General features: G+C 41.8%; 1 protein-coding gene across 6 annotated transcripts in view; it reads right to left on the bottom strand.

Annotated features, from left to right (window-relative positions):
* The window catches only part of LOC147018921 (calmodulin-binding transcription activator 1-like), a 754,305-nt gene that overhangs the window by 185,557 nt on the left and 548,748 nt on the right, over positions 1-20,000 (bottom strand). For all 6 annotated transcript variants that reach the window (XM_085899044.1, XM_085899046.1, XM_085899043.1 and 3 more), the window contains one exon: positions 10,344-10,497. In XM_085899044.1, coding sequence (XP_085755170.1) covers positions 10,344-10,497 — 154 coding nt within the window. The remainder of the gene's footprint in view (positions 1-10,343; positions 10,498-20,000) is intronic.

Genomic DNA, 20,000 nt, shown 5'->3' with positions numbered 1-20,000 from the left:
AATACTTCGCGTTTTCCCATTCATTCAGTATTAAACGATGAACATGTTCAGCACAGAGATCTATAAACTCATTTTGTGATTCAGTAGAAAGGTAATGGGCCTGCATTCGCTCTCCTCTCTGCTGTGACACTTGGACCTTTGTGATATGGTCTTGATTAAGGGAATCATAATGTGCTAAAAGCTCCAGCTGACCAAGAAAATTCCCATTGTGAACATCTCCAATTCTTTGTGATGATCCACAGAAAGGCAATCCCCTCTCACCAAGGAAGAGCACAACATCGATGATCCTTGTTAGGAGCTTCTTCCACTTTTCAGCATCCGGTCATGTATTGTATTCGATGAGGTCATCAACTCCAGAGTGTTTTTGGGCATCTTTCAAGCTCATGCCAAGCAATATAATATGGCCTGTGTGCAAGGCTCTGTTCATGCTCAGGGAGTCTGTCCCACAGTTTTTTTTCCATCTCACAGTCCTACTCCAACCTGCAGGTGATGCCAGTGTGGAAGATGAAGGATGTGAGATTGTGTGAGAGAATAGTCTGCATGGCAAACAATACAATGCTCGTTTTGTTTGGCTAAAAACAAGCCCCATCGACGACTGCCAGCTTTACCGTTCGGCATTTTGAAACTGAAGATATTTGTTGGAAATTTGTGACCCTCTCCATCAGTTGGAAATTCTTTCGGATATTCCTGATGGCCTCCTCTCGCACAGTTTTCAACTTCTGTCTGGGTTGGAATTTCAGACACTTGGCCGACGTCAAAGTTTGCACATTGGAATTTGAGGCTGCTCTCAATGTTCTGTGAGAGTTCATGGCCTTGTGCTCATGGTCCACCATCTCTCTCTGTTTCACTTTCAATTCCACGAAGAAATTGTTCTTTGAGATCATCAATAGCATTACCACCTTGAGATTTCTCAGAAATTGTTTCCGTCACTTGTGGAATAGTAGGTCTCCAGTCACTTGATAGACAGCTACTGTCCTTAATTACACTGACATGAAACAGAGTATGAGAGCCTTTCTGTGCTTCTTTATCCCACTGCTCCTCATGTCTTTTCTGAGCATCGAACTTGTGTTGGTAAAAAGCAGACACGGCTTACTTTTTACAAGTTACAAGTACAGACAGTACAGTGTGCAGAATGTACTGCGTTTAGACTGGCGAATCAATTCCTCTGACGTCACATTATATTCCACTGTCGTTGGTTTGAACTTGGAAGTATCGTTGTCTTCAGATCACCAGAGATCTTTGCTCCCATGGGTGAAACTCTTCCACGTGTACACGGAAATACCATACTTTTCAAAACGACAACCTACATGGAGGTTTTCTTATTTTCATCGTCAGAAGCACATACCGTGGGAAATTGGGGTGTTATTTACTTATTCCTCTATGCAGATTCGTTTCTCAACTCATTTCACCCCGATGGGATGGGGTTGGCATTTACGTCATGACGTCATTACCGTGATTATCATTATATAAGTTGTTCCCACAGTAGTTCATTTTACGAGGGAGGGTGGCAATAGCATAATCGTCCCCATGTCAATGTAATTATTGATGAGTATGTTCCTATAATGAAACAAAAAATTGAAGGAATAATTACGGGCCCCTATTAGGTCTGGGCCCTGGGGTGGTTACCCCCCTTCTTCCCCACCTCGGCGCCTCTGATCGGGATAGCCTCATGGCCGGGAGTGATGAGACAAGCCTGCTTTAATGACCATTACAACCAAATTGCTGAGAATTCAGACCTCACAATTACTATAATTACAGACAATCTCACAAAACGTATCAACTTAATTGAAACGAAAACAAAAAAAAACAAAATGTGTTGCAGAGGTATTCTGGACAAAAGTCCAACACTATATTTTAAAGAATAACACGCACACGCACGCCTATTCATTTTGTAATGTATGGAGGGTGGGGTGCAAATTTGGAAAAAAGAAATCGAGAAAAGGAATACTACACGAGAGAGAGAGAAGGGTACCGTAGTGTGGGGGTAGTGGACAAAAAAAAAGGAAAGCGGCTTCGGAGGAATTAAGAGTTAAAGAAACGAGCGGAATGAGCATACAAAGGAATGGGGATGTGAATGGGGTCTGGGGTGGGGGTTAACTTCACCATATTTATCCAAAATAGAGAGCTTCAAAGATGTGTGTGCATCAAAGTAAATGTCTTATCAGAGTTGTGAGCACAATCAGTGGAATACCCAATCCCTCTTCACGTTTTGAGCACATGGAACGTTGGTGAGCATGATTATCGACATCTCCAGTACATTCCGTTAGTTACCTTGCAACGGAGCAGTAATAATTGTGTTCAAGAATGTTCACGAGAAGAGGAAATATGCCTGGCTTTATTGTGATGATAAAACACAAAGAAATTGAGAAAGAGGTTTATTGACAATGGATTCATGGCTTTGTCGAGGCTCAGGTCCGGCAGGAACATGGGAAAACTCTAAAAAGAGAACATAGGTCTTACACAATCAGCAGGCACTGGGAGAGTTATGGAAGGGAGGAAAGCAACATTGCAAACAATAAAGGGTGTAAGGAAAAACAAGTCCTGGTACAATGAGAGCAGCTAAGATTAACCTGCTCTATATTTTACAGACGTCACTGCGCTGCGTTTTAATGAAATGCTAATAGCTTTTTCGCTTGACAGGATGGCCTGCGAGAACAGGGAGAGGAGGAAGAAAAGGGTGGAAATGGGGAGGATTGGGGGGAGAAAGAGGGCCAGACTGGAGGAGGCGTGTGGCATAAGATAAATGGCAAGAACGCGTGGGGAATACATAGATCAAAGAGGCATGAATGAGGGGTATAGAAAGCTCTGCTCTGACAGAGCACATTGACAGGGACCGAGTTGGAGGACACGGTGTGCTTGGGTAAATAAAGATAAACAAAACAGTCTGAGTATTGGAGGCAAGATCAATGGTCGCGCGGTGAGCATTAGTATTCGGCAACGCGCGTGAGTGGCCGAGGACTGTTATTATTAAACATGGCGGAAAAGGCAATACTGCACTGTACAATTTCCAGGATTTAATGAAACTATTGTTAAGTCGTAAAACTTTCTGGTGTAATGCCCACCTTTGTGTACACCTGCCTGGAAAATGAAATCTCTGAGTTTTTGAGTAAGGTGCTACAATGCCAACATGAAATTGTTTCTGTATTTAGAATGCATAAAACACATACCGGTTCTGTGATAGGTATCTTGGTTCTTCACCTGAAGGCACACCTTGCTATGCCGATTGAAGGCAATCCAGCATTTGACTGGTTGTTGATCTTTCGTTGGTAGTCATCTAAACAGAGATGGTAAACGCCCCCCCTGCCCCCCCCACCACTTCTATTTTGAGATAAAGACTCCATTCATTGCAATGATCTTTTGGGGGTGATCCTCATCCCAGAGTGGCACATTAGGTCTAAAGGTGTAGTCTAATAGGATGGTGCAGAGATAGGGGTACTAGACTTTTCACAGTTTAGTTTGACTTCTGACCTCATAGAAAACTGTCGTATTGGGATGCACACTTTGCATCCCAAAGTGTGCCATCCCGTGGATGGGTGTTAAGCTGGGTGTTCCATCTTTAAACATTAGTGAGTGCATGTTAAAGATCACGGGGTCTTTAGTGAGGACGAGGCAAGTTACTGCCAGCATCATGAAGAATTTTCTTTCATTTGTTCCTTTTCTGTTTCATCCCCACCTTCCCCTTTCTCTTCTTGCTGCGTTTCATTTGGCTTGTGTGCAGCTTGTTCACCCTCATGGATCCTTCTCCGACTCCCCCGATCTCACTCTCACTTCCACTCGGTTGTTGGTGTCTCCCTCCTCCCCCTCCCACACTCCTTCCATTCTGCTCCAGCTCTTCACGAGCCTCAATCACATATACAATTTTTCTTTTCAAACTCCTGCCACTTTCAGTCGAATATTTGGCATGGCAAGCCAGTTCATCAAAGACTTGGGCCAAAAACTTTCCCCAGTCAACCCAATAAGAAAGTAGGATAAATTGGGGCGATTAAGATAGTAGTCAGAGTAGTAGTGGTAGTAGTAGTGCTTTTGTTAGAATTCCCACAATTCTATTTAATGTCGCTCGCTCTCCTCATCCCGGCTTGTACACAGTCAGGACTGCAGTAGGTAAGGTGGAACATTTTAAGAGAAAGCAGCACCAAGAGAGAGAGGGAGGGGAAGAAAAACCAAATTACCAAAATAACACATTTATACGAATAAGAGCAAAGAGCCTTGTCGAGAGATACTGCAAAGTGCTTCGTTTGTGGTCCAAGTTTCCTTAAAATTTTGAACAGTGTTACCATATTCTACTACCTTATATTCTGAGACAACCTTATTCTACTACCTTTCAGGCTCACAGCACTGTGTTCCACCACATTCCTCTCAATTTTTGCCTACCTCGTTTTATATATTGCCATCTTTGCACAAGTTAAAATAAAGTTGACAAGGAGATCTCGTGACTTGCTCTGCTTCTTAACCGGGTGTCTGATGATGAAGAGTGTTGGTGAGAAGTGAAGCCAGAAGCACAAAAGTAAGTTTCATCAGGAAGAAAATTGTAGTAGTAGTAGTAGTTGTTGTTCTGCATTACATTTTCGTAATTTTTAAAGAGCAGGTTTTGGGTCGCTGATGACTTCGCGTGATTCGAAGGATGTAATCACATTAATAATAATCGTTGGGCAATTATTTTCTTACATTTGAAACTCAAAATATGCTAAAATTAACTTTCAAGTCAAAACTTTTGTCAGTGATCGAAAAACAGACCGGAATTTACTGAAGATGCTATGACGTCACTTTCTCCGAAAACTTTGTGAACATTCGGAAACAGCGTGTGAACAATGGCGAGATGCGAATCAGAGAGCGATTTCAGCGGCGATGAAATTGAGTGTTTTCATTCCGATATTGCTGAGGACGAGTCGGAGGATGATGGGAATTTATACTATGGAGTTTCTGGCCCTGAGCCATATAAATTTGAGCCACTTGCAAGTGCCAGAAAACGGCTTATTTCGTGTACAAGTGGCAGGACTGACTGCCCGGAAGTTCACACTGACAGACTCCACCAGACAGATTGGTTTGTAGATTTTCATTTTCTTGTTCGATGCATAAAATAATGTAAAATTTGATTAGTCTGTGACTTGATATAATAATTTTTAACCCTCTAGTCACTCATGAGTCAGAAATGGAATGAATCAATAATGGACCCAAATATATTACACACCGTAGCCTTGGCGTTGAAGTCTTTCTGACAGCTGAGCTTGACCCCAGCGAAAGTGAAAAGTTAGAACAAACACCAACTTTCAAGAGACTGTTGTGGCATATAAATACCAAAACATGTTTAGCCTCATTGGGAAATATTCTACCAAATTTAGAAAAACAAGTGCAAAATTGATCAATTTTTTACAATTGAAATGAAATATCCCAATTTGCTGATGCTGTTAAAAAGTAATTTAATCAACAATAAGTTGATTTGTTGAGAATTTTTTTCATGCTTGTGTTTTTCAGAAAGTTTATTTATGTGTTTTTCCATGTACTCTTTAAGAATACATTTCAAGGTTTTTCTCACTTAAACTCAACAATTGATTCTGTGACAGAGCAGTATCTGGAGAACTTGTCAACCAACAACTCATATTCAGAGTGGTGATCTGATGTGTTTATGCCTTTGTAATCCTTGGCTGTGAAATGCTCACCACAAATGACAAGTCTATCCAAAGGGTCCTCTTTACCCGTTTTCTTTGGGGGAAAATTCGCCCGTTTTGTTTGTACAAATCTTATCCACTGCCGGCGAATGTTTGATTCCTTCGGGAATCGGTGGGAGCGATTACCCGTTTTCCAGCCATTTTCGCAAAACGTGACGACACACATACGAGGCATGATGTACAAATATACAAATAACTTTGTTCTACAATAATTCAAAATAAAAAAGGATAATATAGACAGTTGCAAGCTCAAAAAAAAAAAGCGAAAGAACAGCCCGCTGAACTGGACACTTCTTCAATGAGAGATTGAGCGTCCACTTTGTTTTGGAGAACGTGACGTCACCATCCATATCCGGCACACGGCTGTTTTTTTCAACAGCCTCGAGAAATAACAACTTCGGAGTTAAATTTCATTAATCCTCCCAATAGTTAGGCAACCACAATAGTTTGCATTGAACTATTTAATATTGATAAATTTTCAGAACATGTTTGGTGACCCGCAACCTGCTCTTTAATTTGTACGTCATTGCTCAATAAAAGTGTTGTTAGGGAAAATATTTAAACAAAAGAGTATAAGTGGACATAATGAAGACAAATGCAACACTTTGCACCACAAGGTGACAGCCACCTTGAAAGCCCCGAATAAAATCATGATCGTGCAGAACTAGGAAGTGCGCTCCACAGGCACAATGGATGTGTGAATCGGAAGTGGACAAGCAGCCTGAACTTACGAGGTAATGCCAGCAGTGAGATGAGGCAATGATAGTGAAGATAAAGAACCCCACATTGCGGGAGAAGCTGATAACACTCAGCTTTTGAAGTTACATCATTAAAAAAAAAGCACCAAATGAGATAACGACGCTGTGGGATCGTGTCAGGGTGTACTCCATAAGACCGTGTAAATCGCCGTTACATTGTGATTACCTGAAACCAGTATAAAAAGAACAGAGAATGAGCACTGCCATCGACGTTTGGAGTCGATTTTTAAATGGGTTTAGTCCGGGAAAGATAAGGGCAGATCAGGAGATCCAGTAACACAGGTGTGTTTGCCAGTCAATTTTTCACAAAAAGGTGGAGCAGGCACACAGGTATTATTCTACATGTCAAACTAAGTGGGTTTAGTCCAGGAAAGATAAGGGCAGATCAGGAGATCCAGTAACACAGGTGTGTTTGCCAGTCAATTTTTCACAAAAAGGTGGAGCAGGCACACAGGTATTATTCTATATGTCAAACCAAGTCTCGATTGTGCCCATGTTGGTAGAAACACGCCACTTGACTATTACTGGATGCAAGTGCACAACACTGAGTGACGTTGTTTGCAGAGTCAAAAGAGTGTAGGGTTGTCGTGAAGTTGATAGGAGGATGGAGCTCAATATATGTATATATATATATATATATATATATATATATATATATATATATATTATCCCTGTGTCGTAAGAGGCGACCAGGGTTGCGTCAGGAAGGGCATCCGGCGTAAAACATGTGCCAAATCACTATGCGGATCATACGGCTGATCCGCTGTGGCGACCCCTAACGGGAGCAGCCGAAAGAAGAAGAAGAAGATATATATATATATATATATATATATATATATATATATATATATATATATATATATATGATTACCTTGAGAAACACAAACCCTCGAGAGAAAGCTTTAGTGCCTGAAAGGCGAAGGCTTGAGTCACCTCAGGGAAGGAATTCCATGATTGTGTGATTGTGCAAGAGTTTTCCACAAGAAAAAAAGCTGTTGTAGTTTCACGTCCTGTGAAAATGTGGAAGAAATGCAGGGCCAGGGATTTGTCTTTGCCCAAAGAATGACAGCTGCATTGATTTGAAAATATATAAGGTTCTTGCATGTACCAAAGGGCACCTGAATGTCCAAAGTTGGCTACGTTTCAAGGTGAGTAAGTCACACAACTTGTCAATGAAGATCACAAGGACAAGTACTTACAGTGTGAAACGAGGAAATTGCGACATCCATGTGCCAAGGCATCTTGCAAATGAAACGGTTCTCTGTTGCCTGTCTCTTCATGGTTATATGGCAGCAAGCTGTGGTCAGTCTCTCTGGACCACCTTCGATGCCAAAGTGGCCCTGTCTCACTTCTCTCTTGTGGACTCTGATGCTGCCATTGATGAAAGTATTGCAGACTATGTTGACTCTTCTGGAGTTCTGGAAATGATGTTTATCAAGCATGTTGATGTTGGTCACGGAAAGGAGGTTCAGCAGAGTGGCACCATCCATGACTCGGATCAAAAGAACTGCGAGGCTCTTTCTGATATTTCCAAACCAGATTGCTTCGAAGCAGTGTAAAGTAGTTAAAGGCCTCGACATGCATCTAGTAGTTGGGTCCAAAGAACCGAAGAAAGGACAGGAAAAAAAACATTGGTGTTTTCATTGGGGTAAGTGGAAGAATGGTAGAATGGGGGGGGGGGTTGGGGAGGAGAGGAATGTGAAGCTGTGCAGTGAGAGACCGATTTTCTCCAGATTGTTTATCTATCAAAGCCTTCAACTTCACCAGGTGACAATCCTGGTACCATTTTTATCTTTGTATCTCCACAAACTCTGCTGGCAGACAATTCAATATATTTATTATTTTGGGCTGACAGGATGGCCTTGAGGCACACATACTTGCCTCTAAGCTGTCGAGCCTGGGTTCGAATCTCGACCCAGCTATAAACTGTCATCGCAGTGTTTCACAGGCAGGGCGATTCATCAATGGGTGTGCCGTCCCTCAGGTGGACGTTAAATAGGGATCCCATCTGCTTGTATTTGTTGGTGGATGTTAAGGATCCCACAGTGTCCTTCGTGAAGAGTAGGCGAGCTATCATTGGCACCCTGAACAAATTACAAATTCCTGCCCTAACCAGCAGAGGGCACAGCTACACCATCAGCCATTGATACTACTCTGCAGTCTTGTGCTGCGTATGAATGAAGAATAAGATTTACTGCTTTGCACGTGGCTTCGGTGCTACATCTACATCGGTGCTGTTGCTCTGCTCATGATAAACCTTCAAACAAAAGCATCCTGTCCTAAAATTGGCAAATGCAAGAAATTGACCCAATTCTCATGCGTTATAAACCAACCTTTTTTCGACGGTCACCATGCCAATTGACTGGTTGTTGGTGCCTCTTCACCAGCCATGGCACGACAGCAAAGGACTTCTGTGACAAAAATCATTGGTATCTCTCGAGATGAAAGCTTAGTCTGTGGGCCTGTCACTTTCACATCGCTGTGAAACTCCCAAAATCTACTCACTGCTCACCTCCACTCATTTGTTCCTCTTTTTCCTGCCTGTGCAACCAACTTCCTCGGTCACTTCAATCTTATTCTTCCTTCCAGGGTTTCAAGACTGCTGTTCACCACCATATCAGGTCATCATCCATCCACAACCATGATCTTTTCTAACCCCATTAAACCTCCCCAAGCCCATCTCTTTCCGAGTTTCCAGTTTTTCCTTCCACCTCTGTGATTAGAGTTTGAGGCTGTATCCATTTTGCTGACCCCTTGTATTCTACCCTTGCCCTCATTCTTTACCACATCCATTAATTAACTCTCCCAAGTCTTCCTCTATTTTGTCCCTCAACCTTGAATTTGGTGTGTCTCCTACCCCACCCCCTTCCACTGCTCCGTTTTCTAGTTCCTCCACTAGCCTCAACACTATACAAAAATAAACTGATACACTTTAACATTTTCATTACATTTACAAACAATTCACATTTTCCTCACATAAACATCCTATTAAGTGTCATGACAACCGCTACTTCCATGGCGAGACCCAAGCACACGCAAGTAAAAAATAAATCGTAATATCCTCCTGCAATTATTAAATGAAATAAAGTGAAATTGTGGGGGCTATTGGGCAAATTGTCAATAGAGGCAGGAGAGGCTTTGCTTATTGCATAAGCAGTCATGGTATGGATATTCAAGCATACAACTTCTCAACAAGCAATAGAGGGGTAGCACCCGACTACCTGAGCTATGCCGGCCCGATGAAACCTCATTTTCCCCTTTCACTTTTTGGCCACAATCATAAACTTTAACATGTTGTTTATGTTTCTAACTCAATTATTTTTTCCACCAAAGGTCCAGGTGCTTTGGTTGTACCAGCAGAGTACCCGCCCTATGGGCGATCTTGTTCCAAGGATGCAACACATTCTTCTGACGCATACCTTTATCTGGGTGGTGTATAGGCAAGTGACAGCTCTGTATAAGAAAATTAAATAACCCGGGTTACGTGCATGAAGCAATAACATACCTACGGCTGATAATTCAAAACACCTCGCTTCACTGGGAAATGTGGGACAGGAATACTGACTGGTGGAGACTTGTAATACCCTCCCCAACCTGGAGGCGGTGCTACACGATACAAGTTTACATGGAGAATTTGCATCCCCCTCACCCCCACCTCCTCCCTTCCAAAACCACCGGCAAAGATAAAAACACCCCGATACACTAAGTGGGGTCATGCTGATCCGATGGTAGCAAGTCTGGATCTAATCAGCCCAGAACTGTAGGAGGAGTTGCGTGACAAACACACAAATACCGGTCAATCAATTATAGTAAACATTCTTCTTTGCAGGTCAAAACAATGACCAAAATAATAAAATGTAACAGGTCAAAACAATGACTACTGTTAAGCTGCACACATTAATGTTGAATGTTCACTCACACATAGGCTTGAGCTGACCAACGAGCTCTTCACGTGACCATTTCGCCCATTCCTTGCGATCTGTATTGATGGAGCAGAGGATCGGACCACAGGGTTTGCCACAGTCTTCGATGGCAGGCACATTCAGGTAATGGACCAGCACGATGTCTGGGTTCTGCGTCAGCACACAACCGCATGGCAAGAGCAATAAGAGAAGCTTGCATGAAAATTATAGCAGGTGTTGTGGTAGAGCACAACTGGAAACTGTAACATCATGGGTCATCAAATCAACTTGGATTCATACGAGCATATCGTTTACATGACAGTTGTATCTCACAAAATAAATTGACTCTCACCAATAGAAAGTTACATTCAAGAGATGACAGGATTTGGAAAAAAATTAATCCAAATCAAGATGGATTCTCCCTCCGCCACTGAAGTTGGAAGGAGGTTATGATTTCACCCTCGTCTGCCTGTTTGTTTGTTTGTTTGTTTGTTTGTTTGTTACTTGCAAAATCGAATATTTTTCAAGTATATTGGTCGGTCGATTTTGTTCTTCTGTCTGTTTGTCTGTTTATCGCCTATTGGTCACAATTAAAAACCGATCTTCATGAAACTTCACCACATGGTAGAGTTTGTCATAAGCAAGAAGCCCATTGTTTTTGAGGTCAAAAGGTCAATGTAGGTCAACAAATTTGTCAAATTTCTAAAATCCTCAATTTTCATCTGATTGACGAGAAATTTGAAAAGCATTTTCATATGAGCTTACTCAATTCAACCACCAATTCTATTTGAGGTCAACCTCGGCCGAAAGGTCAACATAGTCCAAAGGTCAACAACTTTGGTGAGATTTCCCAAAAATAATAATAATTGAAAAAAAACAGCCCAGTAAAAAAAATATTTACCGGCTCGATATGTTCTTGTGGATCAGGCATTACGTGGCGGAGGTATGCGCTCTGCCGAGTGCCCATCTCGTTTTGCATGTATTAATTTCTAAGTTGTGGCTTTTGTTTCTATTACATAGCAGACAGAGATTTAAAAAATATTAAAGCTTTATATATTTGATGATGTGTATTGTGAGAGATTTATATGCAAGAGCACGACATTACAATGATATGTAAGCCAACAGACAACCTAGAAATGTTTCACATTCATAATTAACTTAATCAAACAATGACCAAAAAAAATGGCAAGTCATGCGACCCAAAATGCAATATAATTAAACTTGTAATATTTAAAGTGTGCTATCATTGCTACGATTACTTAGAATTACCAAATTGATAATTACTATGACTACTTAGTGATTAGAAATATTTAATTGATAATTACGAAGTAGACATAGTAATTACCAAGTGGTGCTTCACAGGCAGGGAGTTGCAACAATGAGAATGGCGTCCTTCAGATGACCATTAAGCTGGGGACCCATCTTCCAGCATTAGTTGGTGGACTTTAAGATAGCACGGTATATTTTGAGAAAGAGTATGCAAGTTATCACTGGCACACTGGCCAAGTTCCAAATTCCTGCCCGAATCTCCATCAAAGGAAAAAACCATATGCCCTGGAAATGATGCAGCCTGCAGCCACCAGCTGTCAATCAATCACTCAATCAAGCTGTACACACTCAGAAAAGAATCTTCCTAAACAAGAGTGAGAATTGCCTTGTAATACATGTCCCCTACCGATGTGATATTTACAAAGTCCAAAAAGGGCATAACTGAAAAATTGATGAAACGCCCTGAAACTCGAACTTTTCTCTAACTTATCATAATAAGGTCATGTACCAAGTTTCAGTTGAATATGTTAAAGGGTATTGGAAAAAACATCTGAAAAATCATAGGTGGGACGACAGACGGACGGACGGACAAACGGAGAGAAAACATACTGTATAGTCCCCTCCAGTGAAATCGGAAGGGAACAAATCAGAACGGGATGTTGTGCATTTCCATCAAATCCATCCAGATCATGAATTGCTGGTGAACAATTTTGTTTTAATTTTAGTGTTAAATTGCGTATTTGTTTAGCTTTCGTCATCCAGGGTTCTTGGCGTTTCCGAGTTTACTGTAAGCAATATGAATTCTCCTCTTAACTTTCAATTGGTTACTGGCTTTAACACCAACACAAATTTTTATTATGGACCCTCGGCATCAAAAAGATACATATATCGAACAAACTGTTTCAATCAGAGGACCTTGCCGCCATTAGAGCATTTAAATTGCATCGGATGTGGCAATAAATGTGATTGTTGCTCCCAGCTTGCCGGCTCGATGACAGAAGACACCATTTGCATTTTTGCCATCTCCATCCCTACCCCGTTTAGAATCCTGGACACGGGCAACTTGCGTGTGTGTAGTAAAGGAGCAGAACCTCATGTACATGAGATTTAATTACGACTTGCCAAACAGCAAAGGAAATATTCCAACTAAAAAAAAAAATATTCATTTTTTAAATTTTGGGCCTATTCAAATTGAAAGTACTGTATTAGAATTAGTGAGAGTGGTTAGTCTGCATACCCCATATTTGAAGTGCTCGATGTGAATTGGTGGGTATTCAAATTGGGCAAGATTCCACTGTACGTATAAATTTTTCAAGATGTCGGTATAAAGGACTGATAATTCGCTATATTCTATGAGGGAGGTGATGCCCAGCTGATGATCCGGGTAGTTGGGAAATTAGTCAATTGCTTATAACTTCAAATAAAACTTCCTTCTTGGGACGATGGTGCAGTAATTGGTCTTTATTTTGATTTCAAAAGGTTGACCATCTAAATCCTGAATCTGCTCCCGCTACCCACGGGATTCCAGTCTCGATTATCCACCATTAGGACACCACCATACCCATTTGAAACACAATTTTGTCTTTTCCATTTGATTGCCTGAAGGATACCCTCTGAAGCACAGCGGGCTGGATGATGTCGCACCCGTCGCATCATGCATTATGATCCCAATAATCACAACATCCCAATGTTCAGCTGCTCACGAGCACATTAAGTTAGAGTGAGTAAACGGTGGAGAAGGGGAACCGAGATGTTGGTCAGCGCAAGTTCTAGAGACTTCTAGTTCTGTTGTATCAACTTTATCATACTACTTAACCTTTGAACTCCTGAATATAAACTTCATCCTCCAAGAAAAATAACTACAATTCCGGTGCGATACCGGCAGGGGCTGCTGAATTTTGAAACGCCATCTTTTGAACGGGAAATTAAAACCCACTGCCTCGTATGCGTTTAGGACATGGATGTCAAATATGTGATCTTTTCTGGTACCCTGACTAAATCCCCAGTTCATAATTAGCACGACTTGCAGAAGTTGGGAGTGGTGATGTGTGGATATGGTATTACTGTGATCAGGCCAAGATGTGAGGGATAATTTTTTCCCTCAATTATTTATTGAGACTTGAAACAGGATGTGGAAGAACAGTTTGTGGACAAGCCAACACATACAGGACTTACTGATGTGAAAAATAAAAAATCACAGCAAACTACAATAAATGTTCCCAAGAAGGTGAAGCCTCAGAGTGTCATTCATTCGGAGAGTACGGGCCATGTGTACTCGGACCTAAAACACCTTCCCAGAGATGTGGGGCGAGACAGTTCTGTAATATTATTATTATTACAGCCTGTGGCTGATGGTTGCATCGTTGATGGGAGTGCAGCTGTGTCACTGATGCAGTGCCCTCCGTTTCTAGTCGGCTGCAACTCATTTTGCCAACCTCGGAAGGATGACAGGCTGAGTCAACCCACCTGGTGCTACTTAACACGGCATGACAGGGACTCAAAACCCTTGAAGACCTTAAGTCCGACAGCCACTTTAACTGTTAAGCCAACACCAGGCCTCGCCAAGTCGATAATAGACAACCATGTAATTGTATGAGGCATGTTTGCATACAAAGATCTCCAACAAACATGATAATTTATAGAGCAATTAGAAGGAACAAAATGTAGGACTGAGAAGCAAAACCAGGCCGACTCGATCCATCGTGCAGATGATCCGAGGGAGACTAGTTTAGTTTGGCTTGGGCAATTGTGCACTGCCAGAGTCAATCTGGGAAACCTCATCCTGCATCACTAAAAGAGCATTGACGCATTGCTTTGTGCTGTGTGCATAACAAAGTTTAACAAGAATCAACTGAACCGGCAGTCATGGTGGAACAACAGCCACCAAACCATGACTTTCATTCTGTTGATGCAAGTACTTTAGCCCCACAACACGCAGCCTTTCGCCCTAATAGCCATACACAGTATGGTGCTTGGACATGCAAGAGAGAAGATAAAGTGTAGTGTGTAGGACACACAAAGGAGAACCTTTCTTCAGGAATTTTTGCCATTGGTTGTGGGAGAGCTTGTTGTTGTTTTAGATCTTCCCATTGGTTGATGTTTTAGGCCCTCCTATTGGTTGAAGTTGCTGTGTTGTCTTTATGGGAGCAGGTAAAATCTGTCTTTTTTTCTTTTTAAACAGGATTATATAGATAACCTCATGAGACACCTGATCATATGTTTGTTTCTCCACTTCTGAAGCCATGTCGGTGAAAGCATCAGGGTCGTTCATGGCTGCCTTCTTGCCCAGCTACCGTATGACCAATGCTGATGAAAATATACACGTGGAATGATTTATGCTTTGCGCAGAATGAACATGATGGACAAGAACCCAGCCAATTATGCTCAGCTTGGCATTGTGCTGTCTTGCGGTCCCATGTCAAGAAAGAACGTTCCAGAATGCGAGCACATAATGAAGCCAACTTACATATGTCTGCAAGTTGCTTATATATAGACACTAGAACGGCACTTGGTTGAGCGGATACCTCCACCAGGCTGAACATTTGACGTTTTGTATCCCACTGATAGGCCGGATCTGGATCCGGACCTGAACCAAAATCGAATCGGCTTGTTCTCGTCACCTACCCAGCTCATCCATCAAGTTTTGTCATCCACTCAAAGTAGCATTCTGAAGCATCCATAACCTGACCGCAACTTTTTGAGATACCCTGCAATGTATATATCGTTTTTGGCCCGTTCTCTCAATTGTGAAGAATCACTTCAAAAATTGGAGTGTCCAGATCCGGATCTTCACCAAAATGTAATCATTTCATCCTTGTCACACCCCCAACCTCCCCACCAAGTTTAGTCCAAATTCATCCATAACTTTTTGAGATATCCTGCTCACAGACAGAAAAACAGGGGTGAATGCATAATGACCTCCACATAAAAGTCATAAGTAATCCACCTTGGGTGGCAGAGTAAAAATATACCATCGGAGATGGGGAATTCCCCGCCATTGAATGAAAAAGGTCATACATATTCCAGATAATGAGGGAGGTGAATTGGAAACAAGACACCATTTGGTCATCATCTCGAAAAAGTTCCCCAGGGGTGAGGAATGTAGGAACCAAAAATAATTGAAATCAGATAAGCGGTTTTCCATTTATTACAAAAAAGAATTTTTTTCAAGATGGCCACCCAGGTCAGCCATCTTGGATCCGGCCATGCCCAAAATCAATGGGGTTCTTCCTTTTCAGGTGGTACATGTGTGACCCAAATTTCAAATCGATATGGAGAACAGTTTACGAGTTATCGCACTCACAGCTATAAATGTTGACGCCCGGACGGACGGACAGCCGGACGACCTGGGTGACAACAATATCCCCCTTCCGCCACGCGGCAGGGGATAAAAAAGTCACATTCACATCAACAGCCTTCTAACGAGCAGATAAGAAGTGAGCCTCAGCTCATGCATTATCTAATCGCAACGAGCAAAGAGTGAGTTTCCTATCTCATTCGCCGTCAGTCTCTGATCGTAAGTTCTCCCACTCTCAATACACCACTAACTCTCCCATGTTCGCAGTTGTCAAAGTCCCCCATTGGTTCATTTCTGCCACAGTGGCTGGGTCGAGGGGAGAGGCCTGTGCTCAGAGGAAGTCCGCTTCTTCCACATTAAGCGTCTCGCCTCTCCCTTTCCTTCCAGCTTGGCGAACAGTCTGTGATCTTATGTCCATTAGGAAATGTTAATGACGGCAAGACCCTGTGTCTTGTCCCTGGTGCAGTTCCAGAATGACAGCGACCGTAGACACTTTAATGTACGAATACAATTAATATATCCCATTGCAAACCTAATCATATATACCCATATTTTCAATGTTTGGAACAATACACCTCCCCAACCAGTCTTGTTTAATTTGGAATCCATTTTGACATCACCTAAGTTTTCACATGCCTTCTGAAGTGGTAATGTTTGCGCTGAGTGACATGAAAATGTGTTCGCACGTTTGTTTTTGCTTTTGCGAAGCTGGCACAAGACACATGACAATGTCAATGATGTTCACCATGTGAAACCCAAGCGAACATTTATATATATGGAGAAAATAACTTGCAGCGACACCAGAACTGAAGAGAAATCAAAACACACTTCGTTATAAACTAAGATTTACGAACTTGGTGTAAATCATGTGGAAGCAATGAATGACAGATTACAAAATACAATGGGAAAGCACAGTAAAGCACATCAAATCCAAAGTTAATTGAATGCAGAGATTAGCAAATTCAATCTCCACTGGAGAAATAGATGTTTTTATTCACTCCAATTTCCAGCATTGGCATCACTGCCTCCACAAGTGAGTACTGGACTTTCGCCTACACCAGCTTTCAATATTTCCTTGTTAGCGGCACGGACAGACGGTGCATCATCAAGCAGCGTTTAACCAAGCGTGCATGTTGGAGGAAGCGTGTAAGTTTGTCTGTTTTTGAAATAGGCTTCAAATAACGAAGTATATTTTACATTGAAATGTACAGTACTGTAGTTACGAACTGCGTTGAGCTACGCTAGGTGTACTGGCCAAGCATGCCACTTGCTGCATACCATGGTGAGATTGTTACCTGTCTCCGAATGACACGCACATTATTTGTAAGCTCTGCTACTGTAATCTCTTTTAAAAAAAAATTTTTCAGCAAATATATTCACACGTTCTTAAATTTGCACTTCTCTGTTGTACTGAAAATTTATGTGGCATGACAATTTCCACTTTTACAGTACTATCAGACCCTGACATTCGAGGTTCCGCGATACGCGGATCCCACGTATTCAAGGTTCATAAAATGTGACCCGCTTCAACATTCGCGACCCTGTGCTTTGCATGTTCACGGTTTTTCTGACCTGTTCACGGTTCGACCTCGCGAGGAAGCCTGGTATTGGCTTAGTGGTGAAGATTGCTGGCTTAGGATCTGAGGATTCTGAGTTTGAGCCCCATTGGCTACTGAATTAAAACCAGGTGGGGTTGACTCAGACTGTCATCCTTCTGAGGTCAGTGAAATGAGTACCAGTGCACTGGTAGAGGGGCATAGCATCAGTGCCACAGCCACGCTTCCAAGAAATGATAGCCAACTGTCAACCAAGCTGTAATATGCAAGAACAGAACCTCACTCAGACGTGGTTTGAAAGTCTTTAAAAAAAACAAGGATTTTTGAAAAGCCTTGAGAGTTTCGATGATGAAGGGTTAAAGCAGAGCTCGGTTTGCATGTTCTAATAAATATTTTGATCATGCTACGATTCTCAGGTGCGAACCCAACATCAGCTGCTGCCTGGTCACAATTACACCATGAAGTACTCACAGAAGACAATCATGGGTTTTTGTGTTGCCAAACTTTAAACAAAGCAAAAGCGTAAAAATAAATAACTGCAACGTAAAACAGCCAGGCAAATAGACATCATAAGTTCTCATTCCAAAGACGAAAATCATCCTTTGTCAGAAATATCGGAGAAAACACAGATAACATCATATTTGTAGCGTTCAGTACTGATAATGTAAAAGTGAAATGTCATGTGGTCACACAGGGGTCTCCATGAGCTTTGAGAGGGGGAGGGAAAAGGGTGAAACGGAAAAGGGGGGGGGGAGAGGTGGGACAGAGAAAGAGAGCAGAAATAAAATGGAAAGCAACGAAAGCAGCACTTCAGTAACTTCGCAAGGGGAATGATAGTAAGTCGCTGCGCGACCAAGTCATTCCTCAGTGCAGTGAATGTAATTACCGATGTGTCCATCAAGGGTGCCCCAAAGGCCTTGCTGGGAGGGAAAGCATTCAAAAGAATTACCCAGAACTGAGATCTGACTGAATAGAGAACCTTACAGTGTCAAATGAAATGTAACAAGCAAAAAAATGGTGGCAACAAATCATGAAGTAGATACCCGTACCAACTCCAGGGAGGCCTAACAAAGATATCAGCAGTAAAAAGGCAACTGCAAAATTTAATCACAAATTATGACACCCAAATTTGCAAAATAAGTTCAATTATAAGAGGAGTTGAAATAGTATGGACATAGTGTGTGTGTGTATTATCGTGCAGCCAATTACACTGGACGTAATTCGACCTATCTCATCTCTTCTGAGGGCTTAATGACATCACAACCTTGATGCCAATGTGACATTTCAGTACGACACCATCACCATTAAATTTAACCTGTTGTGCGCACAGCCCGATTGTGTAATGTCTTCCTGGTGTGCTAAATCATCCCACCTTGCACCCAATGTGCATCCATGTGATGCCTGAAAATCATCCCCGAGTTTGTTTTTCCACAGCTCCGTTCATTGGAATGGCTATATTAATAAGATAATCATCCGATGGCTATATTAATGTGCATCCTGATATGCAGTACAGCCAAGTGTAACACATTTCTGCAATGCAAGACCAATTATTGCACTTTGTAAATTGAACAGAAGCTAATAAGGCAAAATATAGATGCCGAGCAAGCAGCCATGTCCTCTGTGAACCTCCAGCTGGAGAAGTGGCCAAAGCAAAGTCTGCCAGAGCAGTCTTGTGACATGCTAAAGCGAAGCATAAAGAGTATAAGGACAATTAACGCTTTCTAATCCTTCTTTCTGCCCCGACAACGGGTATCACACTTGACCTTCAGTGCAGTTTCTTCTGTAACGTTATCAAGTTATGATAACTAAATATTGGGCACGGGTTGAGGAAGGACCAAGCAATTGAACTCCGCTTCGCTATCAAAATAAGTGCTCTCTGATCCATTCCATCCAATCCCTGCAATGTCACTCCAGTCTGAACTTCTGATGCACACAAAAGCTTTTGGAATTCTCGGTTGGGTGAAGCATATTTCTCAGCAAACTCCGAAGCACGGATAAGCTCTCAAAGAGTGTCCTTTTGAACTGGTATTCTTTGCTGTGGTTATTCATGCTTTGGCATCACTGACATTCATACAAAGATATACAAGTAAACGTACACATAGGAGGAGGCCATTTGACCCATCATGCCTGTATCCTGTTTACACTCCATTAACCAAATCTCTTAGTCAATTTATCTGGTATATACCAACTCTATTATTGTGATTATCATTAATATCCACATTAAATAAAAATTATTAACTGAGAATCTCATTTGACCTGCAAGAAAAATGAGGAAACTGTGCAAGGACTATTCCAACATTTTGTGAATTAAAGTTAAACATGCAATTCAGGACTCATGATAAAACGGGTAATGAAGGATTTTTATGAGGCCAAAAATCAGCAAATATAACAACAGTGTCGCCTAACGTTATACGTAAGCAAGATAATGGCACAACCAAGTAGTTCTTGGAATCGTGGGAGAATCCGTTTTATATTGAGATTTTACTTCAATGGAGACCCAAAACAGAACCACCGAAGTCAAAGGTGTTGCAAAAGAACAATCCTGCAAACTT

The sequence above is a fragment of the Eptatretus burgeri genome, chromosome 10, assembly GCF_056783735.1.
Source record: "Eptatretus burgeri isolate ZD-2024b chromosome 10, Ebu_testis_v1, whole genome shotgun sequence".
Classification (NCBI taxonomy): Eukaryota; Metazoa; Chordata; class Myxini; order Myxiniformes; family Myxinidae; genus Eptatretus; species Eptatretus burgeri.
Note: the sequence above shows the minus strand (reverse complement) of the source record. Positions and strands in the feature narration are given on the sequence as shown.